This window comes from Megalobrama amblycephala, linkage group LG10, assembly GCF_018812025.1.
Source record: "Megalobrama amblycephala isolate DHTTF-2021 linkage group LG10, ASM1881202v1, whole genome shotgun sequence".
Taxonomy (NCBI): domain Eukaryota; kingdom Metazoa; phylum Chordata; class Actinopteri; order Cypriniformes; family Xenocyprididae; genus Megalobrama; species Megalobrama amblycephala.
Window position 1 is genome coordinate 12,398,756 of NC_063053.1, and position 15,653 is coordinate 12,414,408.

General features: G+C 34.6%; 3 protein-coding genes across 3 annotated transcripts; 1 reads left to right on the forward strand and 2 right to left on the reverse strand.

The window, feature by feature from the left end:
- Nucleotides 1-874: 874 nt before the first annotated feature.
- Nucleotides 875-4,538, reverse strand: prdx3 (peroxiredoxin 3). Its single transcript, XM_048204621.1, has 7 exons — nt 4,396-4,538; nt 3,710-3,827; nt 3,480-3,621; nt 2,714-2,849; nt 2,325-2,428; nt 2,015-2,180; nt 875-1,120 (listed from the first exon to the last, which is right to left on the reverse strand). The coding sequence occupies exons 1-7, from the start codon at nt 4,429-4,431 to the stop codon at nt 1,070-1,072; spliced, it is 753 nt and encodes a 250-aa protein (XP_048060578.1). The 5' UTR covers nt 4,432-4,538; the 3' UTR covers nt 875-1,069.
- A 776-nt stretch (nt 4,539-5,314) lies between these two features.
- Nucleotides 5,315-9,358, forward strand: sfxn4 (sideroflexin 4). The gene is made up of 14 exons (XM_048204620.1): nt 5,315-5,497; nt 5,601-5,666; nt 5,876-5,938; nt 6,045-6,071; nt 6,556-6,610; nt 6,754-6,779; nt 6,903-6,956; nt 7,034-7,096; nt 7,297-7,365; nt 7,866-7,956; nt 8,082-8,197; nt 8,474-8,559; nt 8,653-8,770; nt 8,961-9,358. The coding sequence occupies exons 1-14, from the start codon at nt 5,459-5,461 to the stop codon at nt 9,036-9,038; spliced, it is 951 nt and encodes a 316-aa protein (XP_048060577.1). The 5' UTR covers nt 5,315-5,458; the 3' UTR covers nt 9,039-9,358.
- A 44-nt stretch (nt 9,359-9,402) lies between these two features.
- dennd10 (DENN domain containing 10) lies at nt 9,403-14,806 on the reverse strand. The gene is made up of 9 exons (XM_048204619.1): nt 14,361-14,806; nt 13,742-13,938; nt 12,312-12,391; nt 11,965-12,113; nt 11,619-11,730; nt 11,078-11,178; nt 10,888-10,995; nt 10,714-10,808; nt 9,403-10,583 (listed from the first exon to the last, which is right to left on the reverse strand). The coding sequence occupies exons 1-9, from the start codon at nt 14,398-14,400 to the stop codon at nt 10,416-10,418; spliced, it is 1,050 nt and encodes a 349-aa protein (XP_048060576.1). The 5' UTR covers nt 14,401-14,806; the 3' UTR covers nt 9,403-10,415.
- Between the last annotated feature and the right edge of the window lie 847 nt (nt 14,807-15,653).

Genomic DNA, 15,653 nt, shown 5'->3' on the forward strand with positions numbered 1-15,653 from the left:
AACAAGAATCAGCCAAACTCTAGAGTTACTAAGATCAAAGTTTTGCTTTATCATTGTACAGTACTTGAACAATAATATAAAGCAAGATTTCTCTACCTCTTTAGTAACAAATGTATATTTTTAAACTCTTGCGCTTACAAATAATTATTTGTTATAACAAAAATTATCTGCAGTACTTAGGATTTTAATATCTCCTATCCTGCCATATACTGGGATCATTGTTTTGATTTTGATAAAGATTCACTATAACTTTTTTGTTGTTGTTCTAATCTAAATTAACTTTTTTTAAATGAGTCAATACATCAATTCTTCCAAAACGTGTTTTTGTCTAACCGATTTTATATTTTAGACCTGACAGGATGGTTTTCATGGGAAATTGCATACAGACGTCACTTGCCCATTTGTGTTTTTTCATGTCTGTAAATGGAGATTGGACATGGACATGGACATGTGAATGGTATGGGAGTGGCATAAGTTAGTTGTCCCAAAGAGAGAGAAAGGTTAACATGGAGCATGCTCAACCCCAAACCTCCAGGGAATCACCCTTTAAAAAAAAAAAAAAGGTCTGTACAGTCACGCAGAGCCGAAGCACAACCAAACCAATGTTCTTTTCACAAAATGCATGCAGATTTGTTTTTAATCCGCTAGAGAGCAAAAAGTTAGATCGTGTACCTTTAAGGCATAATATTCTTTGAAAGTTAGCATGAAATCAAAATTTACCCCATTTATTTTCTTAATGCATGTTACTGGTTTTATTGTGAACTTCATCCATGCATATATTTTTATATAATTAAACAATATTTAATCAAAAATTATTTGCTTATGTCAGAGAGTGAAGCACTTTGAATAGAAAGCATGTACTATGGCAAAGAGACAAATTTAACTCAGTGCAGTTTTTATTCGGACAGCTTAAATATATAAATCAAAACAGATTCCACTCCCTATTAACTGCCAACATACTGATACATGAAGTCTATAAATTATATTTATTTTGCATATGGATTATGGACTTGTTTCAGTTAAATGCTAAGATCTGCAGGATCTGTCAGTACCAATAGTTTTAGCGTTTTCAGTTGACCTTCTCAAAGTATTCCTTCGAGCCATCTGGAGTCGGTTTAATCTAAAACAAACAAATACATAAATGCAAAGTCAAAACAACAGCAACAACCCCACAAACCTTACATTTCATACCATTATCTATGGCCATGACAGACTTAATAAGTAGCTCATAGCTGGCCAAATACTACCCATTCACAATAACTTAAAGGACAAGTTCGCTGATTTTCAACAAGCTTTGTATTACAGTGTCTAGTATATGTAAATGAACAATGCATACTTTTTCCTTCATGTTACGCACCCAGATCTATAATAAATCTATAAAGATAAATAATCAGGGAGATGCACTAAAATGAAGAGAGTTAATTTACGTATACCACCGACATCGTAACAACGAACTTATCCTTTAACTGCTTTAAAATGGTGTACACATTTACAAAAAGGTTTGATTTAATGATTAAAAGGTAGGGTAGGTAATGTTATACTGGTTAAAACTCTAAACATCCTGAGCAGCCAATAATAAAAGTGGTCTAAATATTAAAAAAATGTATCATCTCTCTCATGGTGCTGTGCATGTTCATGTGTTTTGAAGGAGGTGTGGCTTTGGAAAGCGCTCTGAAGGTGGGAGGGTGGGATCTTGAGCTTTCAAAGCTAGCTTGCTATTGCTAGCCTCTCCAAAATTGCCTATCCTACCTTTAAATCTACCTGGGTTTAGGAGGTACTTCAAAATGAATAAAGAGTTAATTTACATATACTACCATCACTGTAACAATACTGAAAAAAAAGAGAAAACTTGTCCTTTACCTGCTTTAAAACAGTGTACACATTTACAAAAAAAGGTTCAATTTACTCATCCAGAAGTTGAGGTATCTCAATTTTTAGTAGTCCTTAATGCACCAACCACATATTATACAATCATATCGCACAATGAAATACCAGTAAAACAGAAAAAGCTTACCGTGGGTGACTTTGGGGTCCAGCTGGCAGGACAGACTTCACCATGGGTTTCCACAAACTGGAAAGCCTTGACCAGACGGAGGGTTTCCTCAACAGAGCGTCCAACCGGCAGGTCGTTTACGCTCATGTGTCGGATCACTCCATTAGGATCAATAATGAAAAGACCCCTATAATGTGAAACATCATTTAGTGATGTATAATTTGCTAAAAAGCTTAGCAAAGCATGAAAACAAACATACAGATACAGGAAATAAAATGTTTGAGAATGTCTAAAATAAAGTAAGCCATGTCCATTGATTAAATGACGGTACCTTAGAGCAATTCCAGGACCCTCCAGCAGGACCCCATAGTCTCTGGACACCTGCTTTGTAAGATCAGCCAACAGGGGAATGTGGATTTTCCCTAATCCTCCACTCTAGGAAAACCAGACTTTAGTTGGCAAGATTAACATTTTGCATGATTTAGGCATTTCTGATGCTAGTTTCCCAATACCTTGATCCTATTTAGAGAACTGAGAATGTATAAACCGTAATGTGTACAGTGTCAAACGTTGCACTGTTTGGACAGCATGTAAACTGTGCGTGTTTCATTTCAGGCAACTAATTAATAAGGCCTAGTAAACACTGTAAAGTGACAAGTATATTTAGCTGCAGTGTGTACACAGCCATTGTGAATATTGTGAACATTGTTAAGTATAAACCTTTCTCGGGGTGTTGGTCCAGGCCAGGTGGGTAAAGTGAGAGTCCACAGACACACCAACAACTTGACAGTTTACATCACGAAACTCATTGGCCTTGTCACTGAAGGCGATGATCTCTGTGGGGCAAACAAAAGTGCTGCCGAGTGGGCAGAAATAAAGAAGCATTTAATAATTTAATCAATAACTCTATAGTAATGTATAAATATAGTTACAATTGAGATATATTACTTTAATTATTACTTAAAAGAATATTACAATAGAAGTTGTATTCTTAAAGGAACACTCCACTTTTTTGAAAATAGGCTCATTTTCCAACTCCCCTAGAGTTAAACCCAATGAGAGTATAGTTCCTAGCCATATCAGCCTAGAAAATCTCAACTTTTAAATTTTCCGTCGGTCTCAGTACACGATATAACTACAGAAGAGTCAAGTTTTAAATAGGAAAAATATCAAAACTCTTTGGTCATTTTTGAGCGAGATGCTAACGGTCTAATCAGATTCAATGAACTATGCTAAGCTATGCTAAAAGTGGTACCGCCAGACGTGGAGATCGGCTGAATGGATTTGAAAACGGTAAAACTCAACTGTTTAACTCTAGGGGAGTTGGAAAATGAGCCTATTTTCAAAAAAAGTGGAGTGTTCCTTTAAGAATGCTCTATACTGAGACAATCTTGCGCATGAGTGAATGCTTTATTTCTACACTCCATAAAAGTTACAAAAAAATTAAATGTTATTTAAAAATTATTAGATTACTACATTAACTTACAAATCTAGTGGGTAAAAGAAAAGGACCAGGTATTTGCCCTTGAAATCTTCTAGGCTGATCTCCTTGAACTCTCCATTGAGAACAGCAGTGCCTTTGAAATGTGGGGCCTGTTGAGTGACTGCTGGGGCCCATCTAGCAGTGCCTGATTTTTACAAACATGCATGATGGATTAGAGAAGATAGTACTATATTTAATTAAAGACAAAATCTCATTAGTCTTTTAAGACTTACTGATTGAGAAGCAAGCTTTTTGTGCAGCAATGCAGGCAAGGGATTGTGGGGCCCTGATCACTGATGGTCCATTGTGAGGGACCAAGGCCTTCAGTCCATTAACTGCAACTCTTCTTGCCTGTTGTGAAAAGGAGGGACAAACATGTGAAAGAGTCGTTAAACAAACTGGTTATCACTTTTCAACAGATAGCACCATGCCCTAACATTGACCAATGCCCATTCATATTCCTAACATTGTGCACATTGTCAAACTATACAGGTCCACTGAATAATGGCACATTCCACGAATACTGTACATTTTGGTGCTTTTTAAAATATATATTTGCAGGGAGAGTATGTAAAAAGAAGTTAAAAAAAAAAAAAAAAAAAGTATATCATACTTTAATCTAACATAAACTTGCTACTTACCACGTTAGGTTAAAAATACATCAAATTGTTAATCAGTTAATAACAAAAAGGTCTGCACAATATATACAAAACAATTGCACTGGTGATTCTGACAGGTATTTCACAGTGAACATTGCATAAGCTGGATAAAGGTTAAATACCGTGAAACGTATCTGCTAACCAAACGACGACTAACAGAATCTAACCAAAATGCACCTAAATGCAATTCAGCACTTATTCCTCGTAATAATCTTTCGCAGCAGAAATCTGATTCATCGCTACTTCAAAATGAAACTTACAGAAGTCCCGAGAAGTCTCCCGATGGTGGCTGCCATCTTGCCAATGTGCTCAATACAGCTAAAAACTCCTTGAGCATCAAAGCTGCGCACTAATTTTGCATTTGTTGCGCAGCACACGCACACCCCTAAGCAGTTGTTTAAAATAATTGCTTAATAATACAAACAAATAATAGATAAATTGGTGCCCACAAGAATCAGTGTTTGAAAACTATATTAAAGCCTGACATATGAAATAATGAGTCTGAAAAATCGATTTTATAGGCTATAAGGTTTGCATGTGTTTTCATGTATTTTATTCATCAGGATATTTAAATGCTTAATTTTTATGATCAAAGCTCTCTAGTTTTAATTGTAGGGGGGCACAACATAATGCAATGCTGATTGAGAGGTATAAAGGGAAGGTCTACGTTAAACTCAAATGATTCTCAAAAGCATGTTGTAAAAGCATGTTGTATCATAAATACATTTAAACACGTAAAATGTAAAAAAAAAAAAAAAAAAAAAAAAAAAAAAAAAAAGAAGAAGAAGAAGATGATGTATGTATTGGATAATCAAGTAAATCTAAGTTGCTCTAGTAAATGTTCATCTTGAAATATTTCTAACAATGCAGAAGTTATTTTATTTACAAATATTACAAAATATCAAATATTATTAAAGATTTCACAGCAAAAAGACCACATTACGACGAAATGTCAAAGGTAGGCATTTTTAGAATTATACTTAAAACAGAAATAAAACCATCAATCAGTTGCTTAGCAAATTAATTGAAACTGAATGAACTAAATGAAGTAATAGGCAATTTTGTGTCAAATAACAATACATTCTGTCTTTTGTGTGTTTTTTCGTTTTCTTTAATTTGATGGCTCTTTTACGTTTATTTGTTTTGACGCGCACCCTGATCACGCTGGAATATAATTGGATGATGTCTGAGCACGTGACATGCGGAAGCGCTGCGCCGCAGTCTCAAGTATGTCTTAACTGCGTGACCTACACAAGTTAAGCTGTGTTTAAGAATAATAAAATGAATTGGTAATGCTTGTAGAGCTGTCATTAAAAAGCTAAAATGGACCCCAACTTACAGTACTGGCAAAACAATGGACAGGTACTTTCTTGAATATGTGTGTCGTTTTAAAATGTTTTGATTTATATTTGTCTTTTTCATGAAAATTATGATATCAGTGACTAATAAATGGATAATTTTGCAGTCTTTTCTGAGCAGACTGCGTCTCTGGTTCAACATCCTCGACCCCCGTTTAGTGTTGTCATCACAGGTGAGTAGCAGCAACATAATCAGCACATGCACATACTGTAATATAACATCAGTCACATGAGTACAGTCAATTGCTTCTTATAGAAAGACTGTATGAACAGTATCATGCGCATACAGGGTGAAACGAACATTGTGATATTTGTTCCTTACATATAATATTGTTTACATTTGATAGATGACAACAAAATACATAATATGATTTTTCCTTAGGCTGAAATTGAGGAAGCCCGGACACTTCTTCAGAAAGAGGGAAATACACAGAGAAATGAAAAAGTAGGCTGCACAATATGTTTAGTAGCTCATTCATTCATTCATTTATTCATTCATTCATTCATTCATTCATTCATGCATAATAATATTCCTATCTATCTCTCTCTAGGTTGCTAATGCCTGGTTACTGTCTCTTGTAAGTGAATGAATTTACATTTTTCAAATGAGCGTGACAAACAGGTATAGATATTCACTGACTCCTCTGACATGTGACGAAAGAGGCTACAGAACTGAAAGAATAAATTTTGTATTAATATGTTCTCTGTGTTAACTTCTGTTGTTTCACAAATGATAATTGTATAATTTTAATTATATAATAAATATTAATAGATTCAATTTTGACATACATCTAAGTGAAATGGCTTCCTGAAGAAAAAAAAAGTAGAAACTTGATTTTGTCCATTGGGAATTGATTGTATGGTTGTGGTTTGCTGTTACTGTGATCTCATATGAGTGACGGGTCGGGTTAAAAACACCATCAGAGGGAAATCATTTTGATTATAAATAATGATGTACATGTGTAAATCATTTTATAATAAATACTGCAGTACTTTTTATTTTGTTAGTACATTTTATTTATTTACATTTATTTTGTCATTAACATTGTTATACATTTTCAGTCTTCTGTCCATGCTGATACTGGAGCCGTAATCTCACCAGTGTTTCGTCCTCAAGGTATAACAACAACTTGAGGGTTTGTGTTTTCTGTAATTTATGTGCTTGAGATATTGCTTCATATATGTGAAGCAATTTGCATTCATCTGAATTGAAAATGTTCTTTTGCTTCTCTGATGACATCTTTTTCATTTTGTTTTCAGGTTTTCTACCTATATCTGCTCCCTTGGTGAGTTCTCAATTTCAGAATGTGCTTATGGTGTGCTAGAGATGAGCAACTTAAAATGTAAATTTGTGAGTTTTTTTTTCATAATCTGCAAATGAAAGATCACACATATTTTTGTTTCCACAGGTTGTTGCAAGTTTAATACCTCACAAAGGCATTAAACCTGCTTTGTTTTGGCAAGTAAGTACATTCTTGTTCATGTTTGTCTTTATTTATATCTTATCAACTATCAATTTTTGTGACAATTTTTGCTACAGTTTTTGCTTCAGTCATACTGTGCAGGATTCAACCATTCTAACAGAAATGCAACAGCAACTAAGGTAAAGAATTGTTTCTTTCTTTTTTTATTACTTTTAAATAAAACTAAAAAATTGTCTTTGTGTTGCTTAGCAGAATATTTTAACCACAGTGTTATGTCCCAGGATGTATTTCCTTTTCTTTTGTGCAAGTGAGTAATAATACTAATGAGTATTCTGATACAGGATTTAATTGTTACATTTATTTCACTTTTTTTGCTTAGGATAACAAAACATCAATGAAGCAGTCACTTCTTATTGTTGGAACAGTTTCCTACTCAACATTTGCAGGGGTACGAGAGATTTTTGTCACAGTCCTGTTTTCTCAGTCAATAAACCATATTCATCTGATGATTTTATGTTTGGAAAATTGTTGACACAGGTGTGTGAATCTCATGAAACCTGTCAAGGTTCAAGGTTCATGTCCGGGTCATATTTCACCCCCTGAAATCAAAAGAAAGAAACAAAGTTATGTTTAGTTTAAAGAAAATTAAGCCTAATTTAGGTCCATTAAGATGTTGTGCATTATTATTATTTTAATACACAATACGCATAATTTGAATGCCAATTAGGCACACGTTTTCTCTGAAAGATCATTAACGTAATGAAAAAAATAATTTAATTCTCATTAAGGTTTTGTGAGGAAAATTATAGATTATTTTATTCCACACACCATTTGTTGTATTTTAATTTATGCTACTTTATTTAATCAAAAGCAGTGAACTATACTATTTTTATTGTAGTACAGATAATTATTTTCTTTTGATTTTGGAGTGAAATGCTCTCTTTTCAGGCTCTTCCACCGATTATACTCCAGCGTTTTAGACTCTTCAGTGCTGTGACTGAGACCATCTGTAGATCCTTGTTACCTATTCCTCTCTCAGGTAAGAACACCAATGTATATGCACACAACACACCTAGCATAGTTACTCCATTTCATACATATTCCTGATCTAAAGTGTGTCTTAATACCATTGAAAAATTTTGAGCCAAACATGTGGTTTTCTAGCCTGTCTAGCTGCTTTCAGTGTAATGGTGGTGAGAAGCGAAGAGTCTGAGAACGGAATACAAGTGTTTGATTCTAACGGGAATGCTGTTGGAGTTTCAAAGGAAGCTGGTTCCAAGGTGAGACTGCAACAAAACCTTATTCCACCTAAGCTCTTTATCATTAAATTATTTCAAATATTACTGATGAGCCATAATATTATGTCCAGTCACAGGTGAAGTGAATTATCTGTTTTGGCAGCACGCAGATGACCAACAGCATATTAGGCAGGTGGTCATAATGTTTTGGCTCATTGTTGTATATTCTTCGCATGTAATTAGTATTATATGATGTCTCACATCTAATCATTCATGGATCTCAAGCATCATTTGGTTTCTATCATGTGTTGGTCTTAGGCCATAAAGGAAACAGCCCTCTCAAGAGCTGCTCTCTTTGGCACCACTGCAGCTGTTCCCAGTTTTCTGCTGGCTCTTCTTAAAAGGTACAAGTCCAAACCATTTGCTTTCCATTTCACAATTTGATTCTTAAAAGTTTTGATAGTGTGAAAATGTGAAATCTCTTGTCAATGTTTCAGGGCAAAGTTTGTCCAAAGAAACCCAATGATAATCGCTCCTGTTCGGCATGTCAGTACTGCCATTATTTTTGGCCTGATGATTCCGGTGTCCTTCAGTGTTTTTCCACAGTTTGGCAAGGTAACGCATTAGATAACTGATGTTTGTTAAATGTTGGTGCTAATTCATTATAAACCAGGTTGTCATACTTATTCAGTTTAATTTTATAAATACATTAATCAATTCTCTGAATGTTTTCATCAAAAAATGCATTATCCATCACCAATAGATAAGCATGATTCAGACAACTAACCTTATTTTTTGTTTGCAGATAAAGAGGGAGAATTTAGAAGAGGAGTTTCAGTCACTTGAAAGTAATGGGGAACTGTGTTACCACAGAGGACTGTAAAGTTGCTATTGCAAACTTGCTTATTTGAGGGTGACTTTTATTGACAGGGTTTGCTGACATGAAATGACAATGGAAACAATACAATATTAAGTTAAATGTATTTCGACAAATTCAAAATGGTGTACACTAGAAGTATGAAAAACATGCGCTCTTTTTTCCCAAAGGGTTTATGAGCTACTAATTGATGCTGTACTAATACTTAATGACCAAATTAAGAGGTACAGCTGTATGGTTTTGGATTCATATGAATAGCTGAATTCACTACATTGAAATGGATTTTACCAAATAATGTCAATAAAACTCAAACAATTATAACCTCACTCTGTTTGTTAGTGTCAAAAAAATTCCTGTTGCCACTCACGTGTACTTTTTGTATGTTTAATGATCACATATGCATTTAACAAAGTATCTGAGGAAACAGCATGTTATGACTCTGAAAATTAGGACAGTGTTTAAGAAATTAAAGATGTACAGTTTGAGCATCCTCTTTTTTCAGGATATATTGCACACATATCAGAATTTCTTCTATGATCGATTTATGCACAGAGGATAGCCCTAGCTGATAAGGGGTTTTGAGATTAATAAGGATATTAAACAAAATATATAAAGGAATGCTGAAGCCAATATTATGTGGCAATGCAAATGCAAAATGTGGGAACAAGGTTCCATCCCACATTAGGAATGACTTTTGTATATTTAAATTAGAGTATTTTATCATTAAAAAGTACTCTTACATGAATAGACCTACAGATTGTTAATTAACATCATAACTTTATGGTTAGGTTTTGGCACTCAACAGTTCAGTAAAAAGTTTTCAGTGGCTTTACATTCTGAATTTAATGGGAACCTCGCTAGAGCAATTTTATTTAATTGAACAATTACCATAACAGTTATTTTACAGCTAAACAAATGTTTTGTTAGGCATGAACTAGGCAACCGTCAGCCCTTGGTGTGCAATTATGAAATATTATAAAATTTCAAAGAGCATGCCCAATTAAGATTACGAACAACTTAATTAGATACCTTGTTAATGAGTGCAGAGATATAAATATAAATTGTTCATTGGCTCAAGATCTAAGTGCTACCAAAAGGTTTGATTATTAATTATTTACCTCAAACCTGTTATCGCTTAGAAATATCACATTCAACATTTGTAATTGCACCCAGGAGAGGATCAAGTTATAGCTATCTTTTGTATATCTTTATAAGAAATATATATTTATATCCCAATAAAACTTTTGTCCTGTTCACAACCCTGAAATTAGCCAGAGATTCTTTCAAATGTTACAATTCATTTTGTGATTCCACTATGAAAGGTAAGTTCTTCTCTCAATGATTATTTTGAGGCATGCCAGTTGGACGGGATGCACTGATTGGTCAGATCTTCAGGAGTTGCTCAGCTGCAGCTAAGTGGAAGAGAAAGTTTTCAGTCGCTGGAGGGTAATGCCGCTGCTTCAGAGTCTCCAAAGTCAATTTGGAGTTGTCTGCTTCATCAGCAAGAGACATCAGGTTACTGAGGATCTCTTTAGTTTTTATTGAAATTTCCTGGAAACAGATTGAAACATAAAAAAGGCGTTGGATTAAACCACAGTGTTGCAGGATTTTGAGGACTTCAAAGTAGATTGTGCTACAGCTATATGTTGTTTCTTTGCTAATACTTGTTCTTATTACTCACCTTAATAACCTGCGCATCTGTGCGATCAGTGTCCTCTGCAGCCTGGACAATGAAGTTGCCAATCTCTTTATGGAGTTTTCCCATAGCCAATGCCTCTGAAAAAGAAAAACAAGGCATGGTAATTGGTACTTGACAATTCTAGTCTCAATCTATCTGTAAAGCAGAATCTCTCACCTTTGGCATTTTGTGATACAGTGATCTCACTGTCTGGAAGATTTACATACACATCAAACAGGTCTGATCGGTCTCTGACTTCAGGATCGACAAACCCTGCAACGTAGCCTACAGAGATAGATAGTGAACAAAGTGATTCATAACCATTGCAAGAATGAGTTTTGGGAGAAGGACTTATTTTCCATCATACCTGTACACAGCTTGAGGTTTTCCAGCTCATTATTATCCAGATGAACAAAAGGGTGGAGGATGGACCAGTCTTTTCTATGCCACACTAGGCCAGGAAGAGCTCTGGTTTTAAAAAGAAAAACACTTTTACCACTTCCAGCCTTGTTAGTGCATGACCATTATCATATTCATAAGTTTGGGGTCAGTAAGATTTTTTTTTTCCTTTTCTTTTTGAAAGAAATCAATCTATGAGACCCCTGACCGTTTATCCTTACATGATGTGCAGAAATCGCAGCAGAAAGAAAGAAATAGAAACATAAGCACTTTCTGCTCTTTGTTAAAGCACCACAGGACATAAATACTAAGATACTTAAATTCAATGTGAAATGCTGTTTGCAACCTATTTTATTTTCCTTAATCTGACACATTTCTAGTTTGGATTAATGTAGGTCAATGAATCATGCACAATATAATTAGAAATTAAATTAAGGATGTAAATAGGGTCATTTTGATTTCATGTCAACTTAATGATCTTGTTGTGTAATGAAACTTTCCATGGTTACCTTGTGAACTCCAGCAGCGCCTCAATCCGTGGGTGATAGACCACCACTCTTTTTTTCAGCATTAGTGCTGTGTAAAGGATGATGGTCTCCATACCAAATTGTGACACAACATCTAAAATAAAGATTGAAACATCTCATGAAATCTTAAATATAGCAAACTGGATACCATACGTACATGTTTTACAGAACTGAGATGCTTTCTTGAAAGCCAACAACCATGAAGCCAATTGGAGCAAATGGCTATGGTACTAAAAATAAGTATACATCAGATGATTTTAGCTGTTCAGTTCTTGCTTCAAGCTGCCATAAGTGCTTGTAATGTTCATTTTAAGGGTGCACCCCTGACCTTTTAAGGAGCCAGCCAGGTAGGCTTTCCTGACGTCATAATCTTTGATAAGGAAGGAGCCGTTCTCATCACTCTGGCATATCCCTTTGGTCAGAACAGCAATGTAGCCTTCCATCATCTTCACAGGGCTCCCATGTTTAATATACGTTCTGAGCAAAAACAATATGTTACAGATGCAACATCACAAAGTCAGTGTATGTCCTTAGAAATGATTTTGTGACAAACAAAAGATGCTTACTGAAGTAATAATGATGAATGACCAATAATTTAAACTCAACACAAACAACTACACTCAAGTGGGAACCTCTGTTGTGAAACTAAATGGTTTTTACTTAAATTAAACCTACCTGCACAGAACTCTACTGAATGCAGCATATTTTTCAGGGTTGAAGTCCTTAGCTGTGACAACTATTGAGAAATGTGTCACCTTTGAATGAAAATGAAAAGTCAGTTAGCAAACCGGCATGATTTTGAATAAAAATAAGTACCATCTGTCTACAAAGCATACAACACTTAAAGGTGATAAAGAGGATCTTTTCGTCGACTGAGAAACCAAAGACTGTTACTGAGTTTTTGAAATGAGCGCATGTGTAAGAACAACCCCCCTTCCTTTCGATGGCATGATGTTTTTAAGGCCCTACCTCGTGCACAGATGATGTATATTAATATTATTCCTTTCAGTGCACCTAATAAATAGTCTTTTATCAGTTAGTAAAGACAGTTTCAAGTAATATTGCAAAAATGTATAAAACAAAACATCCTTTTTAGCACCTTTAAGGTGAAAAGCACATGATGAGATATACTAAGTTGTCAGATTTGTCACAAATGAAGTTATAATTGCAATAGATTATAGCAGTGGCTCTCCAAGGCCTATTGTCTACAACAATATTCAAACAATTTCAAAACTTGTTGGCATTAGAGGCCTCACTAAGCCATCGGATTTCATCAAAAATATCTTAATTTGTGTTCTGAAGATGACGAAAGTCTTAAGGGTGTAGAACGACATGAGGGTGAGTAATAAATTACATAATTTTCATTTTTGGGTGAACTAACCCTTTAAATACCCTAATTGAACTAAGATCTATCTAATCCTGGCTTGGTCTAAGCCCTGTCTGTGAAACCGGGCCATGATGTTTAAAGATTTTATTAATTTACATGACTTCTTTCACATCACACTTTCAACAAACAGTTGGAGAGGGTACATTTAAATAAGAAATATCATGACTGTTAGTTGTTTGGCAGTGGAAACAATTATAAGTGAAAAATTATTTACATTTTCTCACACAGAGCTGATTTTACAAGACAAAGAACATATAGCGCACGAGGATGGACTACGTTTATGGTGCGTTTTGTCACATTTTGGAGCTTTACAGCCCCTGGTCACCATTCACTTTCATTATATGGAAACCCGGTTAACATGAAACGTTCTCAGAAATTTAACTAACATTATGGCAAGGTTACGAGCAAACGTTCTTCCAGTAATGTTAATAAAACATTCCTTCAAAGATATCAAAGTTAACATTAGCAATGTTCTTAGAACCTATTTTTGTTAGCTGAGAAGTGCTTTGTGTCCTTTTGTGCTCCACAGAAGAAAGTCAGTCACACAGGTTTGGAATGACAAAGATGATTAAATGAAAAAAAAAAACGAAAAAAAAAAAAAAACGTATCATATGATCAAATTGTTCATTTTATATTGAACTATTCCTGTTCCATTATTCGAGAACAGGTTTGTAAGCTTTTAGGATGGTAGTGGTGTCCTAATCATGAAGTCTGGTACCTTTTTAAGTGCAGTTGGCTCCTGAACCTCGACAGTGCTGATGTAGTACCAGGTTCTGCTGTACTGTCCGAACACAAACGTGTGCAGCACACGATTGTTCAACGTCAGGCAACATTTTCTCAACAGAACTTCTCGCAGATCAGCACCAATGGAAGGATAGCACCAAACCCAAAGCGTGTCTGCATTTACATCTTTCTCTGTGTAAAAGGGACAAATTCAATTACTGACAAATAAATAAAACCCTATAAAATAATAATAAATAAATAATTATTATTCTATATTTAAAGGGATAGTTTTCCCAAAAATATTCTGTCATATTGGCATTTATCTTCTGCAGAACACAAAATGAGATATTAGACTGAACGCTAGGGACCGACAGTCTCAGTCACCATTCAATTTCACTGCATCCTTTTTCTAATTTCCACACAATGAAAGTAAATAGTGACTGACAAATAGTGCCTAACAACTCATTGTGCTCAACAGAAGAAAACAATTCATACGGGTAAGGAAAAATATGAGGGCGAGTAAGTTATCACATAACTTTTTTGGGGAGGTGAGCTATCACTTTAATACATAAAAAATGTACAAATGTTGTCTTTTCCAGTTATTTCGATCTTACCAATAAGTCCAAGACTCAGCATCAAGTCAGATGTAGCCATATTCCATTCCTTATCCGCGTTGATCTGTTTCTAATACTTTAATGATTTGTGAACAGTTTATGTCTACAGTTTGGAAAGCACAGGCAATTTTTTTTCAGACAAAAACCATTGTCAAATATGTCGGGACAGTCTATCCAAAAAACAATAAATATTATTGTAAAAATAGACGTTTAAGTGTTGAATCCAGCTGCAGTTTTCTAATAAAAAGCCTAACGCTGCCAATTATCAATCAGTTTCTGTATATCAGTGTAAGCGAATCAGTTGTTGAGTTGCAATAATTCCCGCGAGTATGTGTATCAAAGAAAAATAAAGAGGAAAACAACGAAAACTTATCATAAACTGTGGACATCCACTACTGGTCAAGTGACCCACACGCTTCTTCCGGGGTTTATTGCTCCGAGTTCAACTAAAATATCCTGAAACATACTGCCATCTAGTGTGTTGGTGCGATTAAAGTTAATTTGAACCTTTATTAAACCTCTTCAAAGAACAAACAGGCATCATCAACATTAACACAATAAATCCTAGCAACATACAATGAAATAGAAACTACATCAGACTATAGGCGTATTAAATTATACATTTTTAAATCAACTTTAAATGCCACAAAACTTGGAGCAACTTTATCAAATCTACAATGGTGTAAATAAACTCATCTTTAATTGAAATATTATTTCACAAAAATGTAACTTCTTTGTTTTGCATAAAAACATACAAATTGAACAATGTGATATTCAAAGGCAGTTATTACATTATTTAAAGGATTAGTTCACTTTCAAATGAAAATTTCCTGATAATTTACTCATCCTCAAGTCATCCAAGATGTTCATGTCTTTCTCTCTTCAGTCGAGAAGAAATTAAGGTTTTTGATGAAAACATTCCAGGATTTTTCTCCATATAGTGGACTTCAATGGCCTCCAAACGGTTGAAGGTCAAAATTACAGTTTCATTGCAGCTTCAAAGCATTCTACGCGATCCCAGACGAGAAATAAGGGTCTTATCTAGAGAAACCATCGCTCATTTTCTTAAAAAAATAAATACAATTTTATACATTTTAACCATAAATGCTCATCTTGAACTAGCTCTCTTCTTCTTCTCTATTAGAATTCCGGCAGTGTAGACACTGCTAAGTGTATTACTGCCCTCCACAGGTCAAAGTTTGAACTAAATTGTTATATACTTGCACTAGCATATTTTTATATTTTTACTATTTTCCCTTGTTAACTCTAAAACAAAAAAAAAGACAGAATTAA

Coding starts and splice junctions, on each gene's coding strand:
- sfxn4 (XM_048204620.1), top strand. CDS start 5,459: ATGGACCCCAACTTACAGTACTGGCAAAACAATGGACAG. Junction 7,957..8,081: donor GTTACCTATTCCTCTCTCAG/GTAAGAACACCA, acceptor GTGGTTTTCTAG/CCTGTCTAGCTGCTTTCAGT. Junction 8,198..8,473: donor CAAAGGAAGCTGGTTCCAAG/GTGAGACTGCAA, acceptor TGTTGGTCTTAG/GCCATAAAGGAAACAGCCCT.
- prdx3 (XM_048204621.1), bottom strand. CDS start 4,431: ATGGCAGCCACCATCGGGAGACTTCTCGGGACTTCT. Junction 2,850..3,479: donor TTCTTTTACCCACTAGATTT/GTAAGTTAATGT, acceptor CCCACTCGGCAG/CACTTTTGTTTGCCCCACAG. Junction 2,181..2,324: donor GGTCCTGGAATTGCTCTAAG/GTACCGTCATTT, acceptor TTCACATTATAG/GGGTCTTTTCATTATTGATC.
- dennd10 (XM_048204619.1), bottom strand. CDS start 14,400: ATGGCTACATCTGACTTGATGCTGAGTCTTGGACTTATTG. Junction 11,731..11,964: donor CCTGGCTGGCTCCTTAAAAG/GTCAGGGGTGCA, acceptor TCTTTATTTTAG/ATGTTGTGTCACAATTTGGT. Junction 11,179..11,618: donor GCGCTGCTGGAGTTCACAAG/GTAACCATGGAA, acceptor TTTTAAAACCAG/AGCTCTTCCTGGCCTAGTGT.